General features: G+C 35.5%; 1 protein-coding gene across 1 annotated transcript; it reads left to right on the top strand.

The window, feature by feature from the left end:
• Positions 1 to 4,306: 4,306 nt before the first annotated feature.
• On the top strand, positions 4,307 to 19,869 carry LOC136816285 (Bardet-Biedl syndrome 5 protein homolog). Its single transcript, XM_067072615.1, has 17 exons — positions 4,307 to 4,539; positions 8,205 to 8,274; positions 8,871 to 8,895; positions 9,048 to 9,105; positions 9,439 to 9,504; positions 10,007 to 10,056; positions 10,342 to 10,422; positions 10,567 to 10,613; positions 10,759 to 10,861; positions 11,167 to 11,199; positions 11,617 to 11,712; positions 11,986 to 12,048; positions 13,449 to 13,532; positions 14,399 to 14,449; positions 16,749 to 16,835; positions 17,181 to 17,204; positions 19,596 to 19,869. The coding sequence occupies exons 2-17, from the start codon at positions 8,213 to 8,215 to the stop codon at positions 19,698 to 19,700; spliced, it is 1,035 nt and encodes a 344-aa protein (XP_066928716.1). The 5' UTR covers positions 4,307 to 4,539; positions 8,205 to 8,212; the 3' UTR covers positions 19,701 to 19,869.
• The last annotated feature ends 1 nt before the right edge of the window (position 19,870 follows it).

Here is a 19,870-nt window from a genome sequence, read left to right as displayed (position 1 = left end):
GTAGATTTTCATAGATTTCAGCATTTCAGCTTTGGTTTTGTGCTGGCGCCATGAGATATTTTTCACTCATGAGAAGGCGGGTGTAGCAACCATCAAGACGATCCTGTAGTTCTTTGTTCATGGTCCAAGATTCCGAACCGTAAAGTAGGATGCTTTCTACACAGGCTTTGAAAAAGGATATTTTTGTTTTGTTAGAAATTGTTGATTGCCACACATTGTGCAGGCGGTTACATGTAGACCATGCTTGTGCTTTTCGAGTGTTGAAGTCTTTTCTGCAGTCTACGACGTAGGAGCCTAGGTATTTGAAGTCTGAGACTTCGTTTAGTGTATTTCCATCGGTTGAGGCTAACGGTAAATGAATCATGGCATGTCTTCATTGAGAATTAGGTATTCTGTCTTTTTGGAGTTCAATAGTGTGGGGTCAGAGAGGATCGTACAAGGAACCAGTAAGGCAGTAGCCGTGTTTGTAACACTGTGCAGTGTATTCATTTATTATTGATAAACGATACGTGATAACGAGGTTCAAACTGAAATATAAAAATTTAACAAAAACTTAGACTGGAGTCGTTTATAATGCATGTAATACTAATAATAAATACAAATAATGATACGGGATTTAGTTTGTATAAACGACTGGAAGAATCCGGTGTTCCAGCCTTATAGATACCGGGCCTAGCTACGCAGAAACTTGCGTAGCGAGAAAACAATTTATTAAGCAACAACAAACTCTCAAAATAAAATCAACTCAAATGAAACATTTTTAACACACAAATCCACACACATTTTATTTTCAAGAATTTTTTTTGAGCGGGAAAAAATTTTAAATGCGATATTGACACTTATTTTTTGTTTGGAGTTAGTGCACAAAGGTTTCTAGACGACTTAAATTTACTTTTTTGCTTTATTTCTAATATGTCTGAATTAGTCGTCTAGCTTGCTAGACTAACAAAAACTAAGTCTATGAAGTGAAAATTTGAGTATAAATTTGAACAAAGTTATGTGTATAAAGTAAATTGAATTCTGAAAATATGAAATGAAAAGCTATCTTAATTTAAGAGCCACTATAAAAAAGAAAAGGCAAAAGAGCAAGACTCACCAGCTGGCCTGAGTGTGAAAGATGTGTGCAGGCAGCAAGTACACAAGGTGTGTGTGGACTAACACCAAGTGTATAAATAGTCCAAAATACTTGAGTATAGACTGCGTTGATATTTGATGTTGACTCCTTGATAGCCGTCTCTCTTGGAATGAGGCAAGTGGCTGAACTGAGCACATATGCATAAAATACAGACTATAGAAATAATTTATGTAAAAATGAAATATATTGGTGAAAAAAGAAAATTAGATATTGAATTAACAAAACTAAATCAATAAATTACTGACCAAATATAAATTTGGCTTCATAAATGAAAAATACCCAAAATGGTAGAAAAAGTGTGTAAAATGCAGACCAAACTGAAAAATGTAAGCAAACATGACAAAAACAACTGAAAACACAGAAATGGCACTTCAAAATGGTGAGAGTGATATTTGAGACGATGGACTAAGGTGAAACTGCCACAAATAGGAGACCATAAAACAAGAAGCGGCTTCTTCAAGAGACAGGAGAGGTTCTTGTCCATCTTATCCGCAATATTGTCTGCGTAATCTAAGTCTGTGAGGTACTTTTGCATGTATTCGCATACATTATGGCTATGGCGCACGTTATGATGTCGTCAGTGATACCAAAGTTCTGTAAAATGTGCAGCTTTGCTCTTCTGTCGACACTTTCGAAGGCTTTAGCAAAGTCAATAAAGATAATTCTTGCCTTTTGCCTTCCAACTTTCATTTCCTCAATAGTTCTCCTCAGCGCCAATATTTGAGGGATTGTTGATCGTCCTTTTTGAAAGCCATTTTGGTTACGACGTAGAATGGGATCAACATATTCGGATATTCTGGATAGTATCATCGAGTTGTAGATTTTTTAGGCAATCGCAGACAATGTAATTCCACGATAGTTTGTGGGCAATGAGAGGTCTCCTTTTTTTTGGGAGAGGCAGAATGGACGGCGGAATGGCTTTAGGTTCGTTGCCGGCTTTTGTTTCGTTGCAGAACTCAAGCAATGTGTCGTGAAAAGAAAGGGGATTTTCATATAATAGCAGGAATAAAGTCAGGACCAGGCGTTTTGGCATTTTGCAGTTTTGCTGTACATTTTCTGAGTTCCTCTAAAGTAAAGGATCCAGCGTTTATGGGTAGGGCGTTTGAAATTCGCTTGTTAAAGAATGGGGCGAGTATATCGAGATTGGTATCTGTTTCTTTCCAAGCAAAGAATGAAAGTGCTTAAACCATACGTCTTTGCTTTGGCGTATCACCTTTGACGTCGATCACTGGAGAAGGTTTTTTGCTAGTAACTTCAGGGAGGGCTTGCCATGCAGCTCTGTGTTGGTACACATGGTGTAGTAGATGGGGCCCCGCCTACTCACGATTTTTTCTGAACTCGATATAGTAGACGGGTAGTTTTGGACAAAAATTTCTACAATTTTTTGTAGAAACGCTTCTGACTGGCCGATTATGTCTATTGTTCTCCCGAAAAATTTATGCAACAAAATTCTGATTGGCCAGTTTTCAAACGGTTTTTTTTTTGGTGGCAAATCCAAAATCTCCAATTCTTCCATACTGATTTTTATCTCATGTGAGCTTTGTAAAATGGAGTAAAAATTTGTATGGGTCCAGACTAATGGTGTAGGTTCTCTATTTCTTGTACTTTATTCTTGACTACCTCGTTAAGAGTTTCGTTGTAAACATTATCCAAGTTCTCTTTAGCTTTGGTAAGTAAGTTGAGTGTACTGCGGGTAGGACGGCAAGTACGATGCTTTTTCGAGATCGCTGTAAGAGTTTCTCTTGCCTGAGTAATACATCTGTTTTGGAATTTGTTTGAATTTTTAGATTTCCTCGGCAAGATTTCAATGGCTGCAGTTTTATTGGCTATTGGAGATAGAGATGTCTCCCTCTAGGTCAGTTAACACATTGAATTTTCATTTGTGCCTTACGATTGTCCACATTTTGGACCTGTGGTAGAGTATGAAAGAAAAAAATGTTAACTCTACTGACTATAAACTCGTTCCATCAGCGAAACCTGTTTACGAATTCTATTCATTTATAAGTTGGTGTCTTAGTCTTACAGTGTCTCCTTGCCTCCTGAAAAAAGTAGTAGAAAATTATTGCGTGTCTTGTGTTTGAAATTGTTTTGAAGAATATTACCTTTCAGTCTGAACCAGATTGTATGTCATTTAGTTCTCGATTTGGTTTGGCCTTCTTCCGAGGTGAAAAGTGGTGTTCTCTTGATTTTTACGCCGCAAAATGTGGGCTAAATAAAATTCAGTGATGATAAAAGTCACTTTTTCTTGGCAATTTTGCGTCTTTCTCTAACGGTCAGGTGTTCGAAGCTCACATCCGCGACGTCCGCATATTTCTGACATTTTCCAAGCCTTTGTTACCTCCCCCACACCATTAGCGAGTTTATGTATTTGATCTTTTGTGGACGGTAGATACGGTAGGGTGACTGAAACGATTCGGAATAACCCGTACTTCTGACCTGCAAAATCGAGGATGGTAAACTAAAAGTGCTGATTTACCGTCGTCCCGTCGTCCTCAGCTGGTCAGGATCTAGTCAAATTAGAACCTTACCGTCTCTGTCACAGAAAAACACAGACACATACATAAACTAGGTATTAAATCACCTCCTCCCTCCAAAAATGCGGAAGTTTCATTTATCTATTATGAGTATTTTTTGACATAGATTGTATATTTACTGGGGGGTCTGACCGCGTCCCAGGGTGTTCTTTAGAATCAGCATAACAATTCCTAGGAACTTGGTGTACTCTGGTCCTGAGCTAAGAAGGAATGGTCTACCTTTGTATGGGTAGACAAGGAGAGACATCCTCAAACTTATTGAGAGATTTCCTTGATTTCCTTCAATCAGGGCACGAGATCGTTTGTACGATCTGGTAAACGCAACAGATCCGATGTCCACGAAGGGAACTTCAAAACTACCGTATTGTTGTACGCTGCTACCTTATATACGTAAGATACACTCTGGTACAGAGTAGGCACGACATGAGAAAATGCTGTAGGCTGCTGGCATCTACTAACAGGATCATGCTCTTTATACTACCTGTAGTCAGTTTCGTAGACGAAAGATGATAATGAGGAAAAAACGAAAAATGCGATCGCGCGCCATAAATAGAACTTTGTGGTGGAACAGAAAAATTCATGAGAATTTACACGAAAAAAAGTGTTTTGTTTTTTTTTGTTCGAATTTTTTTTTTGACAGCGAGGAAATCGAACCAGAAACTGGACACGAAACTCGAGGTCGATGGCACACATCATACATCATACATTTTTTAACTTCCTTCAACATTCAACTTAATTTGTTTATTGATTTAGAAGTTAAGATTCTTCGAGGAATGTTACTCTTTTAACCCTTGGATTTCGAACCAGATCTAAGAAGTAAACCTACCAAATAGAGAGAACGGCACAAGCCTGACCAGCAGTACACACACGGTAGCTATATAAATATTTTTTATCTTTTATTTTTCTGACTGCCTCTTCTGATTGCCAGAGCTTTCTGTCTGTTGCTGTTAACTTCCAATAAAAAATTAACAATTTGCTCCAAGTAATATAATGATTGGTACCTAGTTTCTCAATCTCTATCTAGCCCTGTTTCCCCTCTATAACTGTTTCGAAACAAAATAATAGAATCGGTGCTTTCTGGAGCGCCTAGTAGTAAGGCAGCAGAACACCAAAGTAGGATTTCGGATATAATTTCATTTTTCGCATGGAAACAGTGACCTGGGAAAGAAAGCATCCTGTTGGTCAAGACAGAAGAAATTCTTGGAAGTCCATGATAGATCTCCCGAAGGGTTGGGTGGTTTGCTGGGTCAACAAAACTTTTAAAAGTTTGAAGTTTGAGAGTGTTAGACAAATTAGAGAATTAGAGTGCCAGATTTTTTTTTTAATTTATTACTGTACTTACTTATAACAATCTAAAAGCCCCCCTAACAATAGACCTTTTCGCCTTTGAGTCCGCCATCTTGAATTGTATGCAAAAATACAGGAACGAAAATGCCGTGGTTGGATTTACTTGGAATGTATGCAAAACATATGCAAGTTTACACAAAGATTAAAAAGACAACAAAGCATCTTATAAATAAATATTATAATCATTAGAACAATAAAAGATGGAATTTCTTAATCCAAAAGGAAATATTTACAGAACAACAAAAGCCTTTTAGGAATTTGTTCTTAAAGACATTGCATATTCTGTTTTCATGCCATTAAAAAATTCCACGAAGACGGAGTACACACATCAAACTTTCAAAACACGCAAACTGAAAGCAGTAATTATGACGTCACACTTTATCAATGTTTTGATTTGATCATTTAGCGGCTCTATTCAGTGTGGCTCGAATCCTTCAGATCCTTGGTTAGAAAAAGCTATACCTGTTTCCTTTTTTCTTCCCAGATTCAACAAGCCATCAACCAACAAAATTACCACTGACATCTGAAAATTCACACAGCCTTTCCACTTGACACTTCTAAATTATCTGCCATTATGAAGATGTTCCGAAATTAACCAATCGGGTTTACAATCGGAATTCCTCTGGGAGTTAGCGAGTCGGGAAATGTAAAGTTATGTAATAGGTAATACATAATTTTTCCGGGGGTTAAACGTATAAATAAAATTGAAATGGTTTGTTTTTTTCTTCATTATATATTTAAGTTTTCATTATCAAAATTCTAGAAATGCTAGTTTGTAGACCATATTAGAAAATGGTTATATATTTCGCAAAATAAACACTTACAAAAGCTATTACTTACTATTTTTACCCCCGCTTTTTAAACAACGTCTTCTGTGGGCGTGATATCAGGCGGAGACAAAACGCCCTCATCGTAAGATTCTCGGGTCGTCTTATTGTTTGTTCCTTTTGTCGAGTCTGTCGGTCCTATTGTTCATGCTAAATCCATACACGATGACGTCAATGTTTGGCGGCATACCTGAAAATAAAAAACAAAAAGATTATCATATTATTTTTGCATGAATTACGCTACCTTATACGTCATTATAAAATTATACAAAACGAAAGCCAGTCTAGGCCGCCCGCCTAGAGCGCGGGCCCTAATATTTTTTCTCTCGCGGTCTTCAGGGGAAAACGAAAGTGATCGATATTCTTCGAAGGAAGAATTTGCCAAACAAACCCCTAGACAAAAAGATGTATTTTGAGGTTGGGAATGGATCCTGCGAAGATGAAAAAATTTTGACTAGGCGTTTTTTTGGCAAAGCCAAAAACTCTAATTTTTTTCTTCCCTCAAGTTAAAAAGGTTACAGGTTTTGGGCAATCGAGGCAAAAATCAGCAAAAAGCTGGTATTTTCCGTAAATCTGAGAATCGCGATAAGATCCTCACTGCTATTCCCAGGAGAATAATTTGCCGTCAGCCGAATAAGGATTGTTTTTTACCTTCGCGGGTGATTTTTCAGTTTGAGTTTATGTCTAATGTTATGGTCTTTTGAAGTGCTTGTTCTAAGAGATGAGTGAATATAATTGTTTTTAGTTTTCAAGAGAAGCAAATTTAATCTTTCTTCTACAAGATTACACTTTAATATAATGCAAATTATGCATGTAAGTTTTTATTTAACACTTTCTTTTTGCATATGTATTGCATACTTTCTAAGGGAATTTCACCACAGCAATTCGGCCACCATAATTTTTGCATACAATTCAATATGGCGGACTCAAAGGCGAAAAGGTCTATACAAAAGTGCCAAAATTGCCAAAATTTGGAAATTGCTGCGCTGAGGTAAAAAAGCAATTTAGGACCCTGCCGACGCACCAGACTGTCCGGTGTATTTGTCCGGTGGCAAAAAGTATCCTTTCGCTACACCGGACGCAATAAGTCCGGTGTTAGTCCGGGGTTGCATACAGGGAATTTTGGACGCCGGACATTTATTTATGAAACAAAAAATTAAGAAACACCGGACACACCCGACCAGTAATGTCCGGTGTTTTCATTGTCCGACGTGGAAAAAAATATCCTTCTCCGACACCGGACATCCGACATCCGACTTCCTAAAGTCCTGTGTAGAGATTGTTCGGTGGTAAAAAAAATTCTCATTTTACACTGGACTTTCGCGTGTCCGGTGTTTGTTAAGTCCGGTGCGTCGGCAGGGTCCTAGCCATTATTTTCCTTACAGCAAAAGAGGATTAAGGACCGGAACATTATATAGAAAAAGAAGTTTGTTGTAGATTTTGGCAGCATTAGACAAAAGAGTGATGCCTCCTGTAGTCTGATGCTAAGGACAAATCACCCTTTTATTTGGGACAGGAATGATACTGCCGGTTAACCAAGCAGAAGGGGGAGTTAGAAACTCAAATGTGTGATTACAAAAATCACAAAGCACTTCCATAAAGACAGGATTTTTCCAAACCAGAGTTGGAATATTATCAAGGCCTGAAGTGGGCACCTCGAAACAGGAGGGGTTTGAGAATTTTACTGAATTTAAAAAGAAGAGGGTGGGGGAATTTCAAATAAAAAGAGTGGCTTGGACAAAAAGAGGAGTGTTAATTTTTAGGGGGGCTTGGAAGATTTGGCAATTTGCAAAAGAGTGTTTTCGAAAAATTTTTAAATTTCTCAACAAATATTATATTTCCATTCATTTGAATGAAGCAAAAGGTCCAAAAATGAGGAGGGTTGAACTTAAACTTGGAAAAAGAGGGGGTTGAATAAAAAGAGGGGGTTGAGCTAAAAGAGGGGGGTACCATTTTTAAGGGGGGGGCTTGATACCCCTCTGTCCACTATGGTACATGAAAGTCTATAAAAGTCTATATATAAAATGTCATGATCTATATTCTTTGAGACCAGAATGGCAACAATAGAAAAGAAGATGGAGAAGAAAGGAGAAAATAGATAACAAAGCTACGCAGCAGTTGCGTGGAGGCAAATTGAGAAGAACATAGAAAACGTATTTCAAAGGGAATAACAGGAGGAACAACAGATTCAATATCTAATATCTAAATGAAAACGTCTTATGTATGATGCTATGCTTAAGCAATATATATATAAAGGTTGAAGAAACTCAAAGAATCGGAAAATGAAAAACCATTGGAATATTGAAAAAACAATTCGGTTGTAACAATTTTGAATTGATTATGATGACCTTTATTTTATAGGCCCAAAAATGACTTCTCCTGACAATTTCTTATGGGAAGATCGTGATGTACGGTTTGATATAAATACACTGTAAGTTTTACGATATTGGTTTACCTTTACTTTTATTAGAACATAAGGGGATTTGTTCTCTTCTTAATTATGATTACCACTCTTCTTGGCACCCCCGCAAAGCTTACTGGCTTTGTACCCCTGAGAAATACTGACTCCTTTGATTGGCTTTCACTCAAAACACAAGAGACTAGTTGCCTCTAAATGAATAATGCATCGCAAATATCTGAATCGATTGAAATTGTTCATGATGTAAGACAAGAGAAGTTGTTATTATTAATATTAATCATATTATAAAGAATTATAGTCCAGGCACATGAGGGCCTCTAAACCAATCTTGTACAAAAAATATTTTTAAGGTACAGTTTATTGTCACAAGGACTTCCTCGCAGCACCTTTCATTTACATTTTTCATTCAACTTGGCTATATTCATCTCGTCTGCTCTTCTTTTCCATTCTCTGATTTGCTCTCTCTCTCTTAAATTGTTGGTAATGCTCAATTTTACGTACATACTTCTTGTGCTGTCTTTGAATGGGCGCACACTATTTGAATTCTTTCCAAATGCAATAATATCTGTAAAGTGAATTGATATGAGTAAATCTTTATTTTAATTTAGGCAAATGATGACAAGACCTGGTGAAGTAAGTAAGACTCTTTTTCCTACATGCCTTAATCTTTTTTGTGGGAAACCACTAATTTTGGCATTTAAATTTGCAAATCTTAAATACTAGATCTATCACAACAACTGATTGATCCCTTTCAACTCACAATTATTTTGTTTCCATATTTGTAGGTTTTGATTGACAAGTTAGAATCGGTAGAAGACACCAAAGGAAATAATGGAGATAGAGGTACAGAATAAGTTAGGAATCATAGTTTTACCAGGCACATGAATCTCAAATTATAGAGACCTTACATACAAATGATATACTTCTTTTTTACAAAGCTTGTTAAAGCTAAAGCAGTGTTGTGTAGGTTTTTCAGTATAGATTGGCCATGTGTTGGTTGACATATAATAAGAGATCCCTGTAAAAATAAGGTCGATAAAATTATTATCATTCCATAATCTTAAAAGTAACCTAAACACAGGCCAGCCTAAAAGAACAAAATTTGATTTGAAAGTTTAACCATAATTAGAAAAAACTTACACCTTATTTTGACATGATATCTAAACATTTATTTAGGAAAAATGTTGGTAACAAACCTGAGGATCATCTGGCACTCTCAAGGCATGCCTCGAGTCAACTTATGTGAGTTCATTTCCTCTGTTCCTCTGCTAAAATGGGTGACATCTCACTATTCCAACACTTTATAGCTCCAAGAACAAAAGTCCAGACCAGACAAAATGGAACCAACCAGGAATCATATCTTCTCCGACTACTTTTTTGTCTGAAATATGTCTTGTTAATTGCGGCAATCTACCTTTCCCCCTGCAGCGCAATAAAAGATTCCCAGTGGTTTGTTACAATTAAACAAACTAAGTTTTTTATCATTTGTTGTTAGTCAAATAGTGCTTTGGAAAACTTCCACAACTCTCAATTACAGTGTCGGACTTTTTTTGCTGTCTGACTAGAAGATACTTCGATAAATTATCCAAAATTGATCTTTAACGTCAGTTCGAACTTTTCAATTATGGTAAGAAATGTTATCTGCTGAGAATTAACAGTATCAAATTGGAATCTAAAAATCAAAAAACGGAATCTTCATGGCTTTTTTATTTAAAATCATGATTATGTGTCTTCTATTTCTTAGCAATTGGCTACAATTGTGTCTTGAATGTTAATGTCAAAACTGCTGTCTCAGTAAGTTTGTTTCTGATTCCACTCCTTTTCATCCTTGACAATTCTCGTTCCTTCAAGGTTTCATATATTTTAATTCTGACCAGAAAAAAAGGCTTCACATTTCGATCTCTCTTCCTTCTTTCTTCAGATATTTTGCAGTTGTAATCAACCTGAAGGAAGAGGGCTTCCCATTTTTTTTGAATCGTGTGTTTAATTTTCTGTCTATTGTGTATTAGTATTTTTTGGAAACCTTACTTGTACTTTCTTTCATCTTTACATTGTCAATATCTTCACATACAATTTTAGAAATTACGCGGACAAACAGAAGCATTGTATGTTTTAACAAAATGCAACAACACAAGATTTGAATTCATCTTCACAAGTCTGGTAAGTGTCTTTTGAATGGTGTATTATTTTGATTATTCGACCAAGTCAAACATTTTTTTACAAAAGCAAAATTTGAAAGAAATTTGAGTGTGAAAAATATAAAATTTCAACCATATAATATCAAAAAAAAAATTTATTACACAGGTACCTGGTAGCCCAAGACTTTTCTCAACAATATTGTCTGTATTCAGGTTAGTAAATTTCTATGACCTTTTTGAGTAACTTTACATGATCATCGTTAGACCTGAAAAAATGAGCCAATCAAAATAATTTTTATTGGAAGACTGAATTGAAAAGACATTCTTTAATTCAATTTTGTTTCTTTCTTTCTCGTAGGGCTTACGAGACGTCTAAAATGTATCGTGAATTGAAATTAAGAGGAGCATTGATCTATAATAAGCAATTACGATTATTACCGCTAGAACAAATCTTCGAAAAGGTATGATTGAGTTTTGTGATATTCATAATGATGATGATTAGCTTCTCTTTAACTGTCTACACTGTGATTGTGAGACACAGATCTTTGGATCGAATACGTTTTTCAGCATGGACCACTAGGGAACTATGTAATATCTCTCCTCATCCACAGTATACTGCAGAATGGATGCGTTGTATTTATAACCCAAATATTATGACTCAGTTTGATCTTTCGATTTTGGCCTTTTTAAAGACATGACGATCTCTCTGAAACAGCAAAATATTACATTTATATTACATATTTGACACGGTATTGTTTTTATTTAGGTGACTGGTGTCTGGAATTTATCCAGTGATCAGGTATGTTCAAATTTAAATGTTTATTTTTGAGTCTTTATCAGAAATTTTAGAAATAAGACTTCTGAATGAGAGCAGGAAAAGAGGAGATAGATACTTAATAACGAATTAGTGAAACTTTTTATCCAGAAAGATTAATTAAAGTTATAAATGAAGTCTGTCTTAATATAATCTGCAGCGGAGACAATCTAGATAACTGTTTTGAACTTGTTAGAAAGATATTCTGGAGTGGAATATTATCAAAAATGAAAAAAAAAAAATGAAAAAAATGGAAGGATGATTCCTGTTGTTCTTTTCTACAAATAAAAAAACTGCTTTCTAATTCAAATTTTATCTTAAGTTACAGATTATATTGACCTTTGAAGAGAATCCTTAAGTGTATCAGTACTCTAAATCAGCCTTTTATGCTTCACTCCTTAGGGAAATCTTGGGATGTTTTACATTACGAATATTCGATTGGTTTGGCATGCTAACATGAATGAAAGCTTCAATGTCAGCATACCTTATCTTCAAATGGTACGAATGAATGTTAATTTCTGAAGTCTTTGAGAGTGTTCTTCATATTCAAATAATATTGGCCCTTTTTAAGATAAGATTAAAGTGTATAGGGTAATACACCTGGTTCACTTCTCCCTGATTGGAAATGTTCGGTTAGATACAGTTGATTCCAAATCTAGAAATTTGAGAACATGTATTTATATAAAAGTGGAAAATGTGTATTTGAAATTGGAACATTTAAAATCATAAAATAATGTTATAAAAAAACTAATCAAAAAATCTTTCATCTAGAAAACCATTCGAATACGAGACTCAAAGTTTGGTTTAGCATTGGTCTTGGAAACGACACAACAGGTAAATAAAATTTTTACTCACTTTTATTCATTCAGAGGGGAATAGACCTTTTCATAAATTACGTTACGAACATCACTTACCTCGTTTTGAAATTATTGCCATAGTGATTTACTCCCAGTGGTTTTATCAAAACTACCTCCTATTCATAAAAAAATCATTTAATCGTCTCAAGGGACATAATCACCATGGTAATTGTTTGAATATGAGGCAAGTGATATTCATGACGTAATTTATGAAAAGGTCTATATAGTACGTTTACACAGAAAAAAAGGACCGTCCATTTTCAATCTTTATTTTCTGATCGTTTTAAAAATTATTTTTGGACCTACCTTTGGAGGTCCTATAAATTAACCCGTGTTCGTTCGTTCGTTCGTTCGTTCGTCCGTTCGTTACTAGCTTTTCTCGGGATTGGCTCATTAGTTTTTCCTAATTTTTGGCACAAAGATGCAAAATGGTAATGCCCAAAATGTGACGGAGCCCGATTTTCGAAAAAAATTCATTTCCGGCCGAAAATGCCGGAAATATGCCGGAAAAACCGGTTTTTTGGCATTTTCTCGAGATTTCATCATTAGTTTTTTCTGATTTTTTGCACAAAGATGCGTATTAGCAATGCCTAAAACATGGATTAGTCCGATTTTTGAGAAAAATTCTATTCCGGCTGAAAATGCCGGAAATATGCCGGAAATCGCCGTTTTTCTGGATTTTCATTGGACTTTTTCCATATAATTGGTTGTTTTTTTCATTCAAAAATATTATTAATAGCAATGCCCACCATCAAGCATGTTTCAATTTTCAAAAAAATAGATTTTTGAAGCCGGAACTATTTTAAAAGTCGCCGGAACAACCTTTTTTCGCCGGAAAGACAGTATTTCTTGAATTTCTTTATTTTTGCAGATTTTCATTGGATTTTTTCCTTATATTTCTATATTTTTCACTACACAAAAACATTATTGATAACAATGCTCACCATCAAGCATGATTCAATTATTTTTTTTCATTTTTCTTTTCACATTGCTATCTAACTTTCATCATCAGGTAGGTCCATTCAGCATATAGTTTGTTTTATAATATTCCACTGCTGTTTATCTATTTAAATCTGATTATATCAAAGGTTTTGTCTCCGCTGTGAAGACAGTCTTTAAATTTACCATACCATTCGTCAAAATAAGTTATTGATAGAATTACGCAACTCAGAAAATCGGACCTGTTTTTCCCTAAAGGATTCACTTAACGTTCTTTTAGTTGTGGGCCACATATATGTTAAGACAGTGAATAGAGCAATTTTAGTCAGTATTGATTCTTTTATTACATTACATTTTATTACACTTTTTTAGTTGAAATTTGGTAGGAAACAACAAGCTTTTGAGTTGATTAATTCTTGTATTTTTCTTTATTTGCAGAGTGGAGGATATGTGCTTGGTTTTCGCATGGACCCAGTTGAAAAATTGCACGAGACTGTCAAACAAATACAAAAATTATACAAGGTATCTAAGAGCATTATAGCATGCTTTTTATTGGTGACTCTGATCACTATATCACGCAATTTTTTGTCTTCAATCACGATCACGCAAATCAGCAAAAAAATGGACAATCACACATCCCTTTGAAAAAGTCCGAATCACGCATCACGGCTCAAAAATTATTCAAATCACAATCACGGCTCAAAAATTATTCAAATCACGATCACGATTTGACCACTCATCACACAATCACGAAGAAAAATTTCCATATCACGTAATCACGAGAACCGCTTAAGGGGCCTCAATAAAGGTCGAGTAAATCAAAAACTAATTGTCCTTTAGTTTGTTTCTTTTCGTTTCTGATACCGCTCACGAAAGGCTCACGATTGTCCAATGTGACTATCAGTAAAATCAAAAAGTAGTATAAGTTGCTCTGGGTAAAAGATTGAGTAAATCACCAGTTTATAATACTTTATGATTTTATTGCAACTTTATAGTTTTTACGAATTGCTTTAGAAATGAAAGTCAGGCTTCACTTAAAAAAATTGTTGGTTTGCCGTCACCCGACCGACCCTACCTCGAAACCTGCCGACCCGAAAAATTTTATTGCCATTTTAAAGAAGATTTTATTTCCTTCAAAAACTTCAAACAATAAAAAATCAAAACTCGTATCTTGTTTGTCTCAAGCATTAGAATCGTAAATTCCCTGCTAGCACTTCTGTTTTTTATTCAAAATTACCTAAATGTAAACAAACTGTTAACCCTTCCATGGACGAAAATTTCATAAATCGCCAAAATAAAAAAAAATTCCGACCGACCTCCAAAATCTAGGGTCGGGTGACGGCAAACCAACAATTTTTTAAGCCCAGCCTCGTTATGTTCCTTTTTAGGTGTACAGCTCTTGGCCAATTTTCGGGATCGAATTCGAGAAAGAAGATTCGGTACGTCCTGTCATGTTTTTGTTTTTCTTGTTCGTTTATTCGAAGGTCTAATATTCGAATCTTCCTATATGTCGAAGTATTTTAAGTCCCCGCCGAAGAGAAACTTTCATATTAAAATAATTTCTTTGGATCAAATCTCTCTTTAAATCGAACAAAAAACCCGTTCAAGATCGAATAAGCAGGAGTTATCTGCATTCTTTTTCTTACTCTGCTCTCAACCACTTGAGTTTCGGTTGTTTTTTTTACTTTAACACTTTGATGTCCTTGAATGCATTTTTTTATACCAACTCTCATTACCGTATTACTTTGAATAAACGCCCTGGGCTTTTATTTCTTTTTGGATTAATAGGCCTTCTAAAAGAAGGGGGCGTTTATTAAATAATCTTTAACAAGGCCACTTTAATAAAGTGAATGGAAAACTTATTTTGCCTTCTTCGTTTTCTTTCAGTTCAAATATGTCATTTTAGAGCTGCAAAAATGTGTCAAAATTAATTTATTGAATACTAAAAGAATACAATTATTCTCAACTTCAGTTGAGCTACAATCTGACAATGTCTGTGTGTCTGTCTGTCTGTCTGTCACAAACTTTAGGGCAGCCTGGAGACTTCAAAAATGCTTGGATTTGGCTGAAATTTGGCACACTTGTTCCTCGGGTGAATATCTGGAAGCTTCTTTTTCATTTTTCAAAAATCTTGATTTTTGGGGCCTGGGGACGAGTTTTTCGCCAAAACGAGGCTAAAACTTTAGGGCAGCCTGGAGACTTAAAAATTTTTGGATTTGGCTGAAATTTGGCACACTTGTTCCTTGGGTGAATATCTGGAAGCTTCTTTTTCATTTTTCAAAAATCTTGATTTTTGGGGCATGGGGACGAGTTTTTCGCCAAAACGAGGCTAAAACTTTGGGGCAGCCTGGAGACTTTAAAAAGGGTCGGATTTGGCTGAAATTTGGCACACTTGTTCCATAGAGGTATAAAGAAAGACAGGAGATGAATTTGTCGGTAATTGGTCGTTAAAGTCTTTTGATTTCTTTTATGTAATAAATCAAAAGAAATTCTAGGCTCGCCCGACGAAATACAACTTTTTAGTAGAACTCAAGTGTGAACATTCTTACTATCAGCATCGAAGATTTCTAGCCTTCTAATATACGAGAATAAAATAAAATTTAGCTCCACGAAATAAGTTTGCGTTCAATTTTGGCATCCATTAAATTTTGTTTTGAAAAGATATTTTCTCTAGCCAGAAAATAAAAAAGTTCTTTATAAGCACACACAATTTCAGACCCAATTTGTAGACAAAAAGTCGCTGGAGAATTTTGGAGGAAAGTATTAAGCAAAAGGGTTCACCTTGAAGAAAATGTTGATCGAAAAATCTTGTCATTTGATGAAGGATTGCAAAGTTTACAGGCCCTTTTTTAGTCCAAATATTTTCTTACACTAATGTCAGAAACAATGAATCTCGCCTCATCTTATTTCCAACAATTAAGTTAGCCAATAAGATTTCACCTATCAACAAAAGAGCTCATTAAAAATGCAAAAAATTTTGATTTTTGGGGCCTGGGGACGAGTTTTTTGCCAAAACGAGGCTAAAACTTTGGAGCAGCATACAGGCCTCCAAAATTGTCGGATTTGGCTGAAATTGGGCACACTTGTTCATTGGGTGAATATCTGGGGGTCTACAATTGGGCCTATGAATAATTTGAAGCCACTGAAGTTGAGCCCAGTGCATTGCGCACGTTCGTTAACACATATCTAAGATTTTCTCCATATGAATCTCACCTACAACTACTTGTTTAAAATAAACAGCCCTCTTAGTGGGGAGGCGTTTATTTGAAAGAGGCGTTTATTCGAAGGGGGCATTTATTTGAGGGGGTTTTTTACTCAAAGGAGGGCGTTTATTCGAGGGGCGTTTAAAGGAAGGGTACTCTGTACCAGAGTGTATCTCACGATTATCGTAGCGTCCTCTTGGAGTACTTTGAAATACTGTTTGAAATTATACTACTGGTAAGGATATGAAGATATTATCATAGAAGGGAAGTGGTTCCAACCCCCGTGTTTTAAATACAACCTCCTATTTTTGTTCGAATCCTCTCAAAATAAGAACTTTCTGAACACCTAATTTAGGGGGAAATCCACGTACGATTCTGATGCGTTTTTCGCTATTTCTTTTTATCGCAACTCTTAAATCTGAAAATGATTCAGCCTCCCACTGCTTTGAAAATGACGTCAAACCCGTCAAAAAGGAGGGGTCTTTTTAAATGGGAGCCCACTATGTCAATAAGATTTACTTCATTTTCTCTTCAGCCTGATGCATTGGAAGAACTAACGGTGGAACCTGTTGAAGATGGAATTGAAATTGTCAATGAGGAACCCACCTCGGACGCTTTTGCTGTAAGTTCATAATCATAACAAACTTTAGCAACATTGTTCGGTCTTCAAAAGAGTACCTTAAATGAACTAATTTGCGTGGAACTTATTTTCACGGGAATTAATTTTTGGATGTCCATCGCGAAAATTAGTTCTGCGAAATGCAAATTTTACTAGAAATCTTTAAAAAACCCTATGAAAATGAAAGAATTTAGGCAAAGAATTGTTGTCTACTGGCAAGCCCTGTTTGATATTTCATCATTCATAAGAAAATAATTGATATGATGTGAACGAAAAGAATATCAAGAGCCCAAGCGTATCCCCCTCCCGAATAAAAACTTTCAAACTAATTGTTATTTTCATTTTCAGGCTTATTATGCTGACAGTCACCAGGTGAGAGCTTTTATTTTTTCTTCCTTCAATTGCACTGGTTACCCCGGGGGGAAGGGCACTCGATTCAAAAACGACCATAAGTGCGGCAGAATTAGCCTCCGTCTCGGAAGAGGACTGGGCCCGAATTTGCGGACGTTTTCACAGTTTCACTTTCGTTTTCGGCTATACGACAGCGTTTTCAAGCAGAAAGCAGAGGAAATCTGTGAAATTATGGCAGGGAAAGCTAACCTATTTTTCCAGTGTTTCTCAAGATTGGAGCAAGATTATTGTTCTAGAAAGTTCATAAATGCCTAATAGTTTCAGATTAGTATGATTTCATCAGAAAAAAACATTTACACCAAAGCTCCTTATGTGAAGGCTACCAAAAATAGCAATGTCCTCCATCAGAACAACTTTAACATACATAAGGTTGCCCAGGGACAAGGACAAACAAGAAGTCTACTTTGTTGAAAATTTGCACAAAATACTTAGAGAAAATGGTACTATGGAAGCCCATTCTATACTCCTAAATGATAGTTGAAAGATCAGCAGTTGAGAGGGTTGATTAAAATAGAACTCAAAGCACACAATAAAGTATACATGTATATTTGTCCAGAAAGAACTGGCATGTTGTTTGCTTTGTTTTGGTGTTTAAAAATATGTACTTATCAGTCCTAAAAAAATACAAATTCGAATATAATGAGGGCAATGAGTCTGGTTAAATGTTACTATATTTACAAGAAAGCATTACTGAAAAAATACTACTGTATGTACTACTGATGAACTAAACTCAAAAACTAAAACTTTACCATAAATTTACATTACGACAATTTAAAAATCTATCTTTAATAGCAACAAAGGAAAAAACATGGATCAAAGTTTTAAAAACAGAGCTAGTCAGAGCTTCAATTCAGTAGGTATAGAGCTTTCAAAATTTGAAAACAGACACTGCATTGGTTACTACAGACATACTATCCACACGGTTTTTTCGATTCATGAAAAAAATAAAGTATTTTTCAAAAAAAAGTTCTTTTTTTTTGGAAATCAATTCCAACAAACAACAATCAAGAAACAGTTTTTTGAAAACCATCCCACAGTGTAAACATTATCAACCCACTAAACCCACACCGCCAAAATTGTAAAAATAAGTCAATATAACTTCTATCGACAATTTCTCGTAAAATGTTTTTTTTCCAACATTTTGATACCAATCATGGCTGGAGGCATCATGTGTAGAGTGACTGTGTGGCATTTCATTGCTTTTAATGATCTTGAATGATCACGATACCAAACATCAACCAAACAAAATTGACGCCAAGCCAAATCTGTCGATTAAAAATTTCCATGAAAATTATATTATAATTGAAACTTATCTCGTAAAATGCTTTTTTCAACATTCTGGAGGTGTTCAAAGTTAGAGGTATCATATGTAGAGCCAAGCAATACATGAAAAGTCATTTGCTATCCCATTTGCCATGAGATATATGAGTCAACAAATCAAACAAAAACCAACAAATCATGTCTCTTCACTTTCATGTCACATCGTGTTTATATGGGGTATCAGAAAGCCAATCCACAAGAAGAGCCATCTTCCTTTATTATGGAGTGTTCCAAAACTATTGGTAGGTTGTTTGGAAGTAAAGAAACCCACACAGTTTGTTTTATTTTGAAGATTTAACTTGAAAACAAACTGCATCTTTCCAGCAGAAACTCATGTTTCAACCTGCTACATAACATTGGTCAGTCGGGTCTGCTACTAACATGTAATAGTTTTATTATAGCCGAGCTTGAGAATCCGTAGGCAGAACTTGTAACATGTATTATGTGTATAATTATGTCAGTCGACTTGAATCATGATACATTACTTACATTTCACTGGATGCATTTTCGCTGTGAAATTATCCGCAAAATTTTCTGACCGCGTTCTGAGACGGAGGCTAATATGGTCAGATTTTCGAAATTTTACACCCTTTAAAGGGGCCGCACGTATGGTAGATCATTTACCTTGATTGCCCCCTCCCCCCGGGCTTACCGGGTGTGCCCGAGAATATAGTTCTAATTCTATTATTGATGCAGCTCTAGAAATAATTCTTAGTGTCATTACTAGTAGGTATGCAATGGGTAGGAGTATTTATCTCACCGGGGATGACTTTATGCATGGATCTCTTGATCAGTGGGTGAGAGAATAGATCGCCGAAACTGTGGCGGAATAAGAGACAACAGAAAGGTGTTCGCTTAAATAGGGCTGATAAGGTACCTTTTCATTGGCTCTTAAAAGGCTGACTCTTGTTCCCGCTCTTGTTATTTCAAAATAATCCAATATAAAAATGAAAATGCAACTCTTTTCAATATCACAATTGTGGCGCATATGATACGATAGTTTAATTTTAATTGATTTTATTGCATTAATAGGCAGCTGATCGAGAGCCAATTTACGATGAAGAACTTGGCCTTGCAGTTGAAACGTTGCGTGAAGGAATGACAATGAAAAGTCTATGGGAAGTTATGCCATCTTGAAGCGATATTCGCAAATTTTCGTGTGATCCGTGCAGATCCGTGGACTCTCTACGGGACTTTTTATGAGGAATTTTGTAAATAGATAATTATAATATCAGATTGTGTAAATATTATGGATTTTTAACGTGTAAATTCCACTGATGTGTCAAAGAAAAATTTGTCAAAATTAT

The sequence above is a fragment of the Clytia hemisphaerica genome, unplaced genomic scaffold, assembly GCF_902728285.1.
Source record: "Clytia hemisphaerica strain Z4C2 unplaced genomic scaffold, Clytia hemisphaerica genome assembly, whole genome shotgun sequence".
Classification (NCBI taxonomy): Eukaryota; Metazoa; Cnidaria; class Hydrozoa; order Leptothecata; family Clytiidae; genus Clytia; species Clytia hemisphaerica.
The sequence above is the reverse complement of the archived record's forward strand: the minus strand, read 5'-3'. Positions and strand labels throughout refer to the sequence as shown.